General features: G+C 45.7%; 1 protein-coding gene across 1 annotated transcript in view; it reads right to left on the bottom strand.

The window, feature by feature from the left end:
- The window catches only part of C8B (complement C8 beta chain), a 41,340-nt gene extending 28,867 nt beyond the window's left edge, over positions 1–12,473 (bottom strand). Inside the window, exons 1-4 of the mRNA XM_012534473.3 lie at positions 12,243–12,473; positions 5,900–6,056; positions 2,795–2,936; positions 425–566 (exon numbers count right to left, since the gene is read on the bottom strand). Of these exons, the coding sequence (XP_012389927.1) occupies positions 425–566; positions 2,795–2,936; positions 5,900–6,056; positions 12,243–12,334 (533 nt within the window). The 5' untranslated portion in view covers positions 12,335–12,473. The remainder of the gene's footprint in view (positions 1–424; positions 567–2,794; positions 2,937–5,899; positions 6,057–12,242) is intronic.
- Between the last annotated feature and the right edge of the window lie 749 nt (positions 12,474–13,222).

Genomic DNA, 13,222 nt, shown 5'->3' with positions numbered 1-13,222 from the left:
TCCTGTCTTACCTCTACTTTGTTATAAAGCAGAAACTAACACACCATTGTAAAGCAATTATACTCCAATAAAGATTAAAAAAAAAAAAAAAGAAAGGTAATGCTTAGAAAGTACCTAACACAGTTACAGAGCAGGTGTCAAATAACCCTTCCCCCAGCCCTCGCGTGGAGCCTCCACGGCCCCAACACACAGCTCTGCCCTCAGTGCTCCCTCCCTGCAGCTGCGTAGGTCCATCTCTCTGTGGGATGTGCTCCCGGAGGCCCTGCGTCTGTCCTCAGGGAGCAGCTGCAAGCATCCGCCTACACCCCTGCCTTTTTCAGAAAGGAAAACGGAGCCACTCTTTACAGGTCCATCCCTGGTTCTTCTCCAGAATCACATTTAACTGTGTGCCCTTCCAGCTCTACAACAGAAGGCGGTAACTTACCCACTGGCCAGGCTGCCAATGGCCCAGTATTGGTCCATTTCCTGCTGACATTTTTTATAAATCCTTCTACAGTTCCCCTCATCTGACTGGTCTCCACAGTCGTTGTCCCCGTTACAAAGAAGTCTGCGGTTTACACACCTCCCTGGAATGGAGAAAGGGGGTTACCCACGGTCCAGTAAGGCCAGTAAGATGGGGGGGGGGACTCACATGGTTTGAGACCCACTGTGGGCCAGACACTTTGCTGCGCCTTTAATGCTCTGTTTGCATTAGTCCTCATGTATCGGGGTGGGTGGGTAATGGAATCCACAGTTTAACCCCCCAAAGAAGCCAGTGTTATATTTCTGAAAGTACTTGAGGGCAGATCCACTAGGCAGGGGTCGAGTGGCCAGACAGAAAGGAAGGCTGGACTCCTCTGCTTGGCACTGGTGAGAGGTGGTGAGTTCGGTGGGCCCTATAATAGTACTAGTCGTGGGACCTTCCAAATGTTACCTGACCCCACCCCCCACCCCCGCCTCAATGTACTCATCTGTAAAATAGAGACTCCACCATACCTACCCCTAGGGTTGCTGGGGATTTAAATGAATGAAACAGTACTGGCTCATGGTAAGTGCTGGATATGCGTTATTACTATTATTAGTGTTTTGATGGCCCAAATGCACGTTGCTGGTAAGTACTGGCAGGAGGATTGGAACCTATAGCTTTCTTATCACAAACTCTCCCCACTAAACCACACCGCCTTCAACACCAGAGCCATTCGGACTACTTTTATTTTTTTTTGCGGTACGCGGGCCTCTCACTGCTGTGGCCTCTCCCGTTGCGGAGCACAGGCTCCGGACGCACAGGCTCAGCGGCCATGGCTCACGGGCCCAGCCGCTCCGCGGCATGTGGGATCCTCCCGGACCGGGGCATGAACCCGTGTCCCCTGCATCGGCAGGCGGACTCTCAACCACTGCGCCACCAGGGAAGCACCGGACTACTTTTAGATGATAAAATTATTTGGACTGTATGTTTAAAATCATTTGCTTCCTTGAAACTCTTTTCCCCATTGACTTGACTTCCTTTCTTATTTGTATATTCTTGCGGGATAAAGCCCATAAGACAGGTAACCTTTTTTCCTCAGATGTGTCTGGTCAATTTTAACCAATGTTTTGGGGTATTAAAGGCAGAAGAGTAACAATCTGGTTTTCATATGTTCCTTACAAGGCATTTAAACTAAAGCCTGCCCAAATAACCATTATGGCTTTGGTCAGAATCATGGAACACTGGTCATAATTAGTCCATGGACACCCTGTAAAAGTCTTTCAGATTTACTGGATGGAGTTTCGCCTTTGCAATAAGCCCTAGAAATTGCTCTAATTCTTTCTGAGAAGATCCCTAAGCACAGTCCGCATGGTTACAGAGAAGGTAGAGAGTTGCAACTCCCATCTAGATAATTTGGGTCAAAATACTCTGATTTTTGCTGGAGCCTTGGAGAAACAGAGGCATATGTTTGCCTGAATGAGCTAGAGGAATGAATTGAAAAGACAAGTGTTTTCTTAGCTCTGCCACTGATGATTATTCATTTGTGTGCGCCTTCCTCCCTTCCTTCCCTCTGTCTGCCCGTTCATCTGTCTTTTCTTTTTTTCCCTTGCGTCCTTTAATCGAAAATGTTTTATGACTATCTCACGGGTTAAGGGTTATGCTGTACTTGGCGATACAGAAGTGCAGGGACCATCTCACCAAAGAGCTTTCAGAGATAAATGATGCTACCCACCCTACCCACGTGTGTCCTCGTCACACGAGCAAAGGTGCGTAGGAAGAGGACTGTTGCAGGTGGCTTTGCTACATTGCATTTAGCCTCAAACCTCTGAGAAAGCCAGCAGAACTCAGGGTCTGCAAAGAGCTTTCACATCCATTGTGTCACTTGATGTTTATGGCAAACTTGTAAGGTATTAACATCACTTCTGATTTTCTGTTTAGAGAACCAACAAGTGAGAAGGTTAAGTGATTTCTCTAAATTACAAAGTCAGAGTAAGATTTAACTCGGGAGCTCTTATTCTAGCACACATAATTTTGGCGTCCATAATGTCAGTGAATGTAATTTGAATTCCCCGATTCCTAATTGTACCTCCTCCACTTACCTGCTATATGATCTTGAGGGAGTAACTTCTCCAAGTCTCAATTTCTCAATTTGTAAAATGGGGGTAATATTAACACCTACAGGGTAGGGTTGTTTTTATGAAATAATACGTGTAAAAAGAGGTCAAGGAGGCCTCCTGACCTGACACATGACCGTGATCTTGAGCACCAGGCAATGGCCAGTCCTCCCACCATCATGTGCCATTGGCTCACTTGATAGCTTTCCCCTCCCGCTCCTGCGTCCCTTTATACCTGTCTGCGCACACACAAAGCCTTCACAGCGCACTTGACTTCTGCATGGCCTGTTGGAAACACAGTCTTCAACTTCTTTGTCAGAGAAGGTGCACGGTTCCCCATGGAACTGAGAGGGCTGGAGCAAGTAGGCATGTCTGTACTGTAGCAGAGAGGAGCAAGGTGAACCAAGGGCAGAGCCTTGGAGACCTGGGGAGCTAAGGGGTACACTTAGGGATCTATATTGCCACTGGCTGTTTGTCTATTTCAAATAGACTGGGAGCCCTCTGAGGGCAGGGACGTTATCTTCAGTTTCTGCATCCACAGTGATCAGTAAAGATTTGCTAAATGTGGGGAAAGCGTGGGCTTTGGAGTCAAAGGTATTAAGTGCCTTGATGCAGCCAGTTCAGTCTTTCAGCTTGCTTAATCCAATGGGTTGATTCAAGTATTCTCATTTACTAAGTAGCTTATAACACAAAAGCATGCACTTTGGAGCCACTGACTCTGATACTTTTTAGTTATGTGATATCAGGCAAGCTACTTAAGCATTGTGATCTCAATTTACTCATCTATAAAATGGGGATAATGAATTACCTAAATATACAGTTATGGAGTTTCAATTATATGTGTGAGATATATATGAAACCTCATGTTGTCTGGTACACAGGAGGCACTCAATTGCTTGTGCTCATTTTTCTTTTTAATTATTAATAATTTTTAGCGGTCAATATTTCTCTATCTCTAGATTATTTATTCCAGAAATATGGATTGGATTTCCAAACTTTTGATTGAGCCACCCAGTGTTGAAAAAGGTAGGTGCTACTTATGCTTGTTTGGTTTTGATCATAGTCATGCCCTCTGGGCTGCCCTCGAGGAGGCTGCAGATGATGGTGGTGGTGATGATGGTCAACACCAGGCAGTGACAACACAGTGCGACGGGTGCCATGACAGGGGCAGTACCGAGCGCTCTGTAAACGCAGAGGGGAATCCACAGTGCAGCCTTAGGAGACAGTGAAGCGACATCTAAGCTAAGCCCCAGAGGGTGAGTAGACACGTCAGGCAAACACGGAGAGCTGGCTGAGGAGGAGAGAGGAGGGCGATCTGGGTGGAGGGAACCGCTGTGCCAAAGCTGAGAGACTAGACAGTATGCACCTTGTTCCAGGAAACAAGAAGAAATCCATCACAGCTGGAGTGAAGAGTGAAGGAGGGAGAGTGGCAAGAGATGGAGGGAGACGTAGCCAGGAGCAGGTGAGGCAGGGCCTCCCAGGCCTCAGGAAGGCTGGATTTAGTACTTCATTATGGGGAAATGAGAAACCACTGCAGAGGAAGGAAATGATCAGATTTGGGTGGCATCCAAATGGTAGCTGCAGTCAAGATTTTGGTACCACCAAAGGGGGCAAAGCAGGACAGCAGCCCCTTTACAGACTGACATGTTAACCAGCCACACTTATCACGTGCATGGTATCTGGAAATCTAGAAAAGAAACACAGACAAGCATCCACCCATGGTCCTTTGCTTTCCCAGAGTCTTGCTTCCTGGAAGGCAGAGGCTAGCAGGACAGGGATAAGGTCTGCAAAGAAGATGCTAGAAGACTAGCCCCAGGCACCAGAGACAAAATGGGTTTGAGGAGTGTGGAGATGATGGAGGAAAGACATCTCCCAATTCCAGTCGAAAGGTTTTGATGAACTCCCAGCCACTGACCCGGCAGACAGCAGTGATGTACACTGAGGGATCGTGTGTGGCAAAGTCTGAGTGCAGAGCTCTGTCTGGCTGAGTGCGTGGATGGATGGACGGCTCATGCTGGGTCTTCCTGGTTTATGGTGCAGATGAAGCAATTATCCAGATAACTGGATCCATGTTGATCACATTAGCAATAATGCCTACTTTGGGAACTGAATAAGCCTGCAGGGCTCTCCACATTGATCCAGTTAAGCGTGCAATTGTCCTGGGCCTACTTCCACAGCCTCTTTAGAGTCCTAGCCCATGGCTGGTTCAGTTTCCCAAGGAGCCGGGGAAATGAGAACCGTTCCCTTTTCTCTGACACATCCTGTTCTTAGAGCCGGCTCCTGGGTCAGCCCTCCTGTGACAACGAAGATCGAAGAACAAATACTGCAGAGACTGTGTGTTTTGACTGGTAGAATGCTAGACAAGGAGGCCAGCGGCCTGAGTTCAAGGTCTGTTTTTGCTACTGGGTGAACCCAAGAAATCACTTCCCTGCTCTGGGTCTCTATCCATCTGCCTAACAGAAAGTGTAACAATTATCCTCCCTTCCTTATAGAGATGTCAAGAAATATGATGAGATCAAACAACACATGTTTATGGAGGACCTCCTACATGCCAGACATTGGCCTATACACTGAAGATACAGTACTGAATACGTTTTTAAGCGCTCACCATTTAATGGAAAGACCAATAATAAAAGAAAAGTAAATGATAAGTGTTAGGATACAGGAGGAATAAGGAGCTATTGTAGTTCATAAAAGGGTATCTATCTAAGGGCAAGGGGGGCTGAGAAGTCAGGGAAAGCTTCTCAAAAGAGGCGGCCGCTAAGCAGTTTCAAATATGAGTAGGTGTTAGCTGGTGAAGGAGGGGGAAAGGTCACTCCAGCCTAAGAAAGCGGCATGAATAAAGGAACAGACAGAGTGTGAAATGTGCCGGAAAATACTCGTGTCCTGTGTGCTGGCATGGGGGCTGTTCTATGGAGATGTAGGCCTGGTCTAAGGCATGGGGGGCCTTGAACACCATGAGTCTGGACTTGATCCTAAGGGCCATGCACAGACTTTGGACGTCCAAGCTGGGGACAGACTGGCCAGACTTTCATTTTCAATAGCTCCCCTGGCTGCACCATGAAAGATGGATTAAAGAGCAAGGTTGGAGGTAGGAAGTCTAATTAAGAAGCTGCTAATGGGAGCAAGGACAGATATGCTTGGAAAAAAAATCTGAAAGATCAAAGAAAGGATCTGACTGCTCCTTGGAAACTCAGAGGAATAAAATCCATTAATTAAATCAGCCAACATTTACCCAGGTCCCACTATGATGCAGGCACTGTCAGTAATGCCTCAGACGATCTTGCTAAGGATTAGGGCTCCTGGAAGCTCAGAGGTCTCCCAAGGCCTGGGTACCTACCCTTTTCTTCTGACAAGGATCACACGTGGTCCAGGAGGACCAGCTGGACAGTTCGCAATCAATAGGCATTGAGGTGACATCCACACTCCGCATCTGTCTAGTCCTGGCGAGGCTCTTGTTGACTGCATTTGACTCAAGAGAGGGTGGCCCTTCACCCCTAAAAGGTCATCATAGAGAAGAGAGTCAAGTATCAGAAGGGAATTAAATATACCTCCAACCACCTGTCTGTCCATTCAATAAATATATATTTGCTCATTTGTGCAAGGCTATTCCTTTATCAGTCAAGTAGAGGTTAATTCACTCAACAAGTGTTTTGGAACCCCCAGTTACTGCCTGACATTATGGCTAGCTAGGGTCAGAAGAGTGCTGAACTCTGATCAGAAGACAGTCCATCAGGAGCTGGATGATCTTGGTCTGGTTTTTCAACCTCTGTGAGCTTCCCTTTTCTCACCTATAATGAGAGAATCATACCTAGCTCATTAGGCTATTTGTAGGATTAAATAAGAAAGTATATGTGAAAGCACTTTATCAACTCTAAAGTGCTTTAGATATGCAGGGATTACAACCACAGTTAGATGTATGACCTCAAGCAATACCCTCCCCATCTTGGGGCCTCTGTTTTATCCCCTGGAAAATGAGAAGTTTGGACGAGGTGGTCTTTAAGTTGCCCTCTCACATTAAGAGTCTACGAAATTTGGCCTGAGAACAAACCATGTTCAGGATACCATGCTAAAGAGGATACAGAGAATTATAAGACACAGGTTTTTCCTTCTGGAACTCACAGTTTCGCTTAGGATAGGAAAAGAGAAACATGCCTCACGCCTTAGCTCTTCCAGACTTTATCCGGTAGGCAAGGTTTTTAAGCATGCAGGCTCCACGGTCAGAGCTGAGCTTTAGGACATCACTGTGGCTGCAGTATGGAGGCTGGGTGGAGGTGGGAAGAGCCCTGAGGCAGGAAATGCAGGTGGGAGGCTCGAGCAGTGGTACCAATAGTGATGTGAGGCTGCACCATTGCAGCATCCAGGGGAGACAGAATGGGGAAAACAGACTTACTAGAGATTCTCGGGTGGAATGGATAGAGTGATGGATAATAGGATGGGGGGCGTGGGTTAGAGAGAGGAACAGGTTTAGGTTGATGCTGGTTTCTAGTTTGAGTGGGTGGGTGAGTGGGGAACTCAGGAGCAAAGGAATCTGTCGAGGATGATGGAGTTGGGACAAGCGGAGTTCCAGGTGTCTGTGGAACACCTACGTAGAGTCATTTGATAAATAGTCCCTACATAGTTTTGGAACTCAGGAGAGGGATTTGTACTAGGGATACAGATCTGATCATGAAAAGCTTTGGGAGAGGATAAGACTGTTCTTGAGAGACGCCGGCCAAGGACAAGACCGTGGGAAACATAAGCACAACCAGCAGACAAGGAGAGACTGGTGTCTGCCAGGCCAGGGCGAGGACAGTACATAGGGGTGGGTAGGGGATGGGGTGAGGCCAGTGGGGCGGGGGGATGGGAGAGGCAGATGGTGTCACATCTGCAGAGCCGTCAAGCAATACGAGATCTGAAATCTGTCTAGAAGATAAGGCAACACTTTTTGTTGAGTTCCTGGCAGTCTTGGGACATCGAGTAAAAGAGGGAATGAACGGGCATGTTATTTAATGTGCCTAGGCCTCTGGTTTCCCCATGTGTAATACGATGGGTATAGTATGGTTTCTCTTTTGCTTCCATCTGAAAGAATGTATAACACTGCAAGATTCTTTGTAATTTGCGTTTCTTTTCAAGGTAAAAAGGGACAAGAGAAGAGAAAGAGAATTAAGATTTGCTGAGCGCCCAGGACGTGTCAGATCCTGCCTGAGATGTTTCACCCATGCCATCTCATCTAATCCTGACAGCAATGCTAGAAGGCAGCGACCTTCCAGAGAGATGAGGGAAATGGCCGAGAGCCATGCAGCTGGTATGTGGTCATGCTGGGGTCTGAGCCGAGGTCTGCTCAACTCTAGTCTATGTTAGGTCCATTTCTCTATGCTGCCCGTAGGGGAAGCAGGCCAGCATCCACTCTGCCAGTCCCCTCCATCTCCACGCAAGGCCTCTTGCATCCCTGTGTCCAAGATTCATTCATTACAGAGCATCACATAGTTTCCACTGTCTCAAAATTTTAACATATCACTCCAGACAAGGTCATTAACGATACATTCTCACTTGGCAACTGTCCTAAAAAAGAGGATGATATTAACTACAGTGAAATGTATCTCCATGACCACCCCAGAGATCAGCAAAAATCAATTGCCTAGTAAAGCTGGATCTTTAATGAAAGGTCAAAGACTAGCGGGAACCACAGGTGTAGAGTCTTTAAAATGGTTACTCGAGGCAGGATGCTGCCTAGCGGCTGGGGGCTTCAGAACGTGCTCTTATCTACTAATCTGCCAGGTTTGACAAAACAATATTGTCTGTGATTTGTCTTCTCCTAAGTACGAATTTGACAGCTCTGCAGGGTATCCTCTTTCTGTTGCCACTAAGAAATAGTTGCATTGTGTTTTTAGCAACTTTCCACCCAATTCAGGCCACAGGGGAGACTGAATAGATAAATAATGTGCACGCTTGCCATTAAGAGTCACAATTATTTTCCCCGCTGAGATGTGAAAGCCTGGTAATGGGCAAGATGATCACTTACAGAAGGAACTTGGTAAAAAGTGGTAACAACCACCAGATCTCTTTTCATTATGGAGGTGGCAATACAATGACGTGATCAGCTGAATAAACAGCATGTTTGTAAATTACATTGGATAAATGTGTGTGGTTTATTAGTACTATAAAATGCAAATCGGAAAGCAAGGCTAGCATTAAATTGCATCTTTAATTCCTGGGACTAGCATGGACCCAACAGAGGACAGGGGCAGTCAGGACCTCTGTGTATGGTTATTATAACATGTGCCTTCACGCTGTGAATTTACAGAGATGAACCAGATGGACGTTCTGACCAACTGCCTTGACTTCTGTCATTCAAAATCCTCTGTGTATTTTTAATGTTGAAAAATTAAACATGCCCAGAGAAGTACAGAAAACAAAATAATAAATACTCAGGTATTCACAAAACAGCATTGGCAATTGTTAACATTTTGGTACACTTCCTTCAAGTCTTTTTTTTTTTTACATAAAAAATAACCTTATAAATTTGACGTCTGTGGTTTACACCAGCCCCAGTTCACTTTCCTCTCTTCTTCAGAGGATACTACTGTCATGAATTTGCTGTACATCCTTCCAGTTTTTTAAATGTTTACATACATACACACACAACACATAGCGTTGCTTTTGTGAGCTGCACTCATACTGGACATAGTATTCTATAACTTGCTTTTGTCAATCAACATTGTATTTCTGGCCTATCCATGTTGATTCATAAAGAGGTCTTGTTTCTTTCTTTTATTGACATGTTCCATCATAAGACATACACTGCATTCAACTTATTCTTTTTGAGGGATGTTTATATATTTTTTTCATGTTTTGCAATTGCAAACAATGCTACAGCAAACACCCTTCTACAAGTCCTTGGAAGGTATCCTCTACGTAAGGACTGGCAAGGAGGTACCTGCCATTCCTCGAGGTGCATGGAATGCAGCTGCCAGCAGGAGGACATATTTCACTTGGTTCCTGTCTCCTACTCTCTTTCTAACAGGAGTCTCTGATCAAAATAAAGATGGACCCATCACGTACGGCAGGATTAGGTCAGCAGTAAATTGCGAGCCATAAGCTTACATAGACAGGGTGCATCAATACATTTTGGCTTTCTGTAGAAATGCCCTGACACAACAACTTTCTTGTCACACACAATTTGTTAGGCAGCTGCATCCTTTGCAAATAGCATCCTTCCTCTTTGCTGGAAGGGGCAGCTTCTGGGTGGTGGATTTTCAATTTCTCTTCTCTGTGTCATTTGCTGTTGTAGAAATGAAATTTAAAGCAAACTCTCAAGGCAACAGATGTGTGGTCCAGAGATAGAGAAATGGCCTGGGAGTCCAGAAAGTCAGATCCACAATGCAGGTGGAGAAGAGATAATGCATTAGCAAGAGGCAGAAAGATACAGGGGCTCTGGAACCAGAAAAAAAACAGATATGAATCCATATTCTGTTATATTGATACACTAGGTGAGGAACCTAGAGATAGTTCTCTCTCCAAATCTCAGTTTCCCTCTCTGTAAACTATAAACAATAGCACTTATCTCAAATAGCTTTGAGAATTAGACTTAATATACCTCAGTGCCTGGCACAGAGTGGCAATAAGCAAACCTAAGTCTTAAGATGACATGATGAGTATTTCATTTGACTTGATTACAAGAGTAACTAAAAACAGAAACCTTTCTTAGCTAGTACAAAGGAGGTCTCAGCATTTCCTGTTGCAGAACTGAAGGCTATTCCTCCACTTCGTGTATGGAATTCAAACACATGCCACGTTCAAGACTGCTCCATGGAATCGTGGGTAGAGGCCAGAGCACTAAACCTGGATTCAGGTAAGGGTTTGAGACTCATGAGATATGAATGAATCTCTTCTCTTCTCTGAGGACCCGTTTGCTCTTCTACATAGTGAGTAAGGATAACACCCCATCTCATGACATCGCTGGATGATTAAGCAAGGTTTCCCAACCTGTTGTCTATACTCACCCACTCACATCTCCACTTCCTACCTCTGGGTGAACTTCCTATATATAAATCTGACTGTGTCGATCGATCCTTTGCTTAAAACCCTTCCATGGCTCCCCATTGCCTAGAGGATAAAGTTCAAGCTCCTCGGCTGGTGTACAGGCACCAACCCCTGCCCCAGCTCCACCCAGGATCTGACTCCTGCTGACTCTTCCTTGGTCCCATCTCTGGCAGCTCCCCACTTTGACCTGTGCTCAAGGCTTACTGAAGTAGATGTGTGGCTTCAGGAACAAGCCAGGCTCTCTCATCTCCCTGCCCTTGTCTATGCTGCTTCCTCTGCCTGGAACACCCCTCACCTCCGTGGCCATCTGGCAAATACCTATTCCTATGTAAAGGTTAAGCTCAAGCATCCTCTCTTCCAGAAGCCTTGCCAGACTCCATCTCCGGTAAAGCCAATCACTCCTCTCGTTTCCCACCTGCCCCTGTGCTATTTATTGCAACAGCACACATAGTCTGTGCTCACATGTTGGTTTCCTCCATGAGAACATGAGCCCTTTGTGTCCTAGTCACTTCTGTAGCCTCAGAGCCTGACAAGGGGCCCCACATAGGGGTCCATATGTAGGGCTGCTATGATCCCTTTAAACCCTCTATTCCAGACACATTTCCTTGGATCCTGATGGACACACAGTACACACAAGGAAAGCCTTGGCTTCTTTTTTCTTCTCAGGGCCAAGCTGAGATTCTTGATAATCATAATACCTACTATTCATTGAGTGCCCAATGGGTAGCAAACACTCATCACCCTAGTCTCGGGGTGGTGCCCAATGGGGGCTGAACGCTCAACAGAGCTGACACCAGGGGGTGCGTACGGGTACCAGGTGCTCCCCCCGTGGGAGACTGTGCGCACACAGCTTTTATGGAATGAGTAAGAGGAATGGCATTAACAGTCCTTCTTCCCACGGGATGGCTCACAAGGAGCCTAGGACAGCTGACAGCTTAGCCTCTGATGGTAGCGGCTTCTCCTGTACCAGAAGGATCCCCCAATTGCCATGTCACTGGTGCTTCTTTCAGTGGAGCCCACGTTTGAACTTTCACTCAGATTAAGTTTGAGCTTTCAACTCAGATATTTGTTTTTAGTCTGTTTTGCAGCCTAGTAACAAATACCAAAAAAAGTATGAAATAAATTAGCTAGCATTTAACTGCGGCGAACATCTGGAATGTGCACGTGTGTGTGTGAGAAAGAGAGAGGGAGAGCGAGACCAAGCGAGAGAGAGAGAGAGAGAGAGAGAGAGAGAGAGAGAGAGAGAGAGAGAGAGAGAATGCAGGAGCCTGAGAACAAAGAGTTTAGGTTGATGAGCAGGTAGGGTAGGTCACTCTCATATTAAAATCATTGTTATGAATTGCCTTTTTTCCCCATACATAACAACCCTTCTGCATAAAGAATCATGCCAAGGTTTTGTTCAGAATACAGAACAAGTATTCTCAGCATGACAAAATACATTTAAACATGTCAGTTTCCTACAAGAACTTTTGTTGAAGTTGGTCGCTGTTCCACAACAATTTGAAGAGTTGTTGATATTATTTTATCAGACGCATGCAAATTGCTTCAGGAGATGTTTCTTATTTAATAGGCATGTGACAAGGAGAGGGTCACTATGATGTTGCTTTATGTTCCTCGTCATATTAGTGATCAGGGAATCATTTGGAACCGTCACTTACCTGGAACCCGGCAAACTGAGACATGCCAGGGCAGCACAGAGGAGAAACAGCTCTGCCGGTGCCCTCCAAGCCCACGCCCTGGATGTCTTCATTTTCTCTATGCGACAGGAGATCTGACTGAGGCTCCTGGATCCATGAAGAGCCTGCCCAGGGAGTGCTACTGTCAGCTTCTGTCCCCAGAGAGCAAACAGTCGGGCAAAGTAAACAGAACGCCACCAGTAACCAGAAATGCCTTAGACTTTGCACGGACAGAAGACTTATCTGTGACTCCAGAAACCAATGAGAATGATGGGAAAATGTGCTGCATTTGGTTTTTATTCATGTATAACAGACTCTGGGGTAAGCAGCTGAGAGGACAGACGGTTAGTGAGGCGAAAAGGACTGGGCTCTAGGTCCGGACTGCCTGGGTTCAAATCCTTTCTCTGCCACAGCTTTGGGACCTTGGGCAAGTCATTTTACTCCTATGCCTCAGTTTCCTCACTTGGAAAGTGGTGAGGATCAAATAAGTGCATACAAATAAAGCGCTTAGAACAGGCCCGTGCTGGGCACTCAGACATGTGAGCTATTGTTACTAAGTAAATACAGGGTCTGGAGTCAGACAGGCCAGGCTTCGAATTCCAGTTTGCCTCTTTCTAGCTACGTGATTTTGAGCAAGTCAGTGAGAGGCTGTAGAGCTTTAGAGCCCATCTACCTGAGTTCAAATTCTCTCTGTATCTTTCACCAGCTGTGGACCCAGGGCAAATTATTAACCTCTCTGGGCCCAAATTTCTTATCTACAAAACAGGGATAAAACAGTACCCACCTCACAGGATTGTGGTGAATATTAGATAAATTGAAAGTTTTAAAGCACTTTGAACAGTGTCAGCACATACTATGTTCTCTCTCTATAAGAGAGATGATATATATTTTTTTTTGAGCTGACATTTTTATTGACTCTCTTTGATTCTGTTTCCTCATATGTATATAAACTGGGAGGGCTC

Source organism: Orcinus orca, chromosome 1 (genome assembly GCF_937001465.1).
Source record: "Orcinus orca chromosome 1, mOrcOrc1.1, whole genome shotgun sequence".
Classification (NCBI taxonomy): domain Eukaryota; kingdom Metazoa; phylum Chordata; class Mammalia; order Artiodactyla; family Delphinidae; genus Orcinus; species Orcinus orca.
Note: the sequence above shows the minus strand (reverse complement) of the source record. Positions and strands in the feature narration are given on the sequence as shown.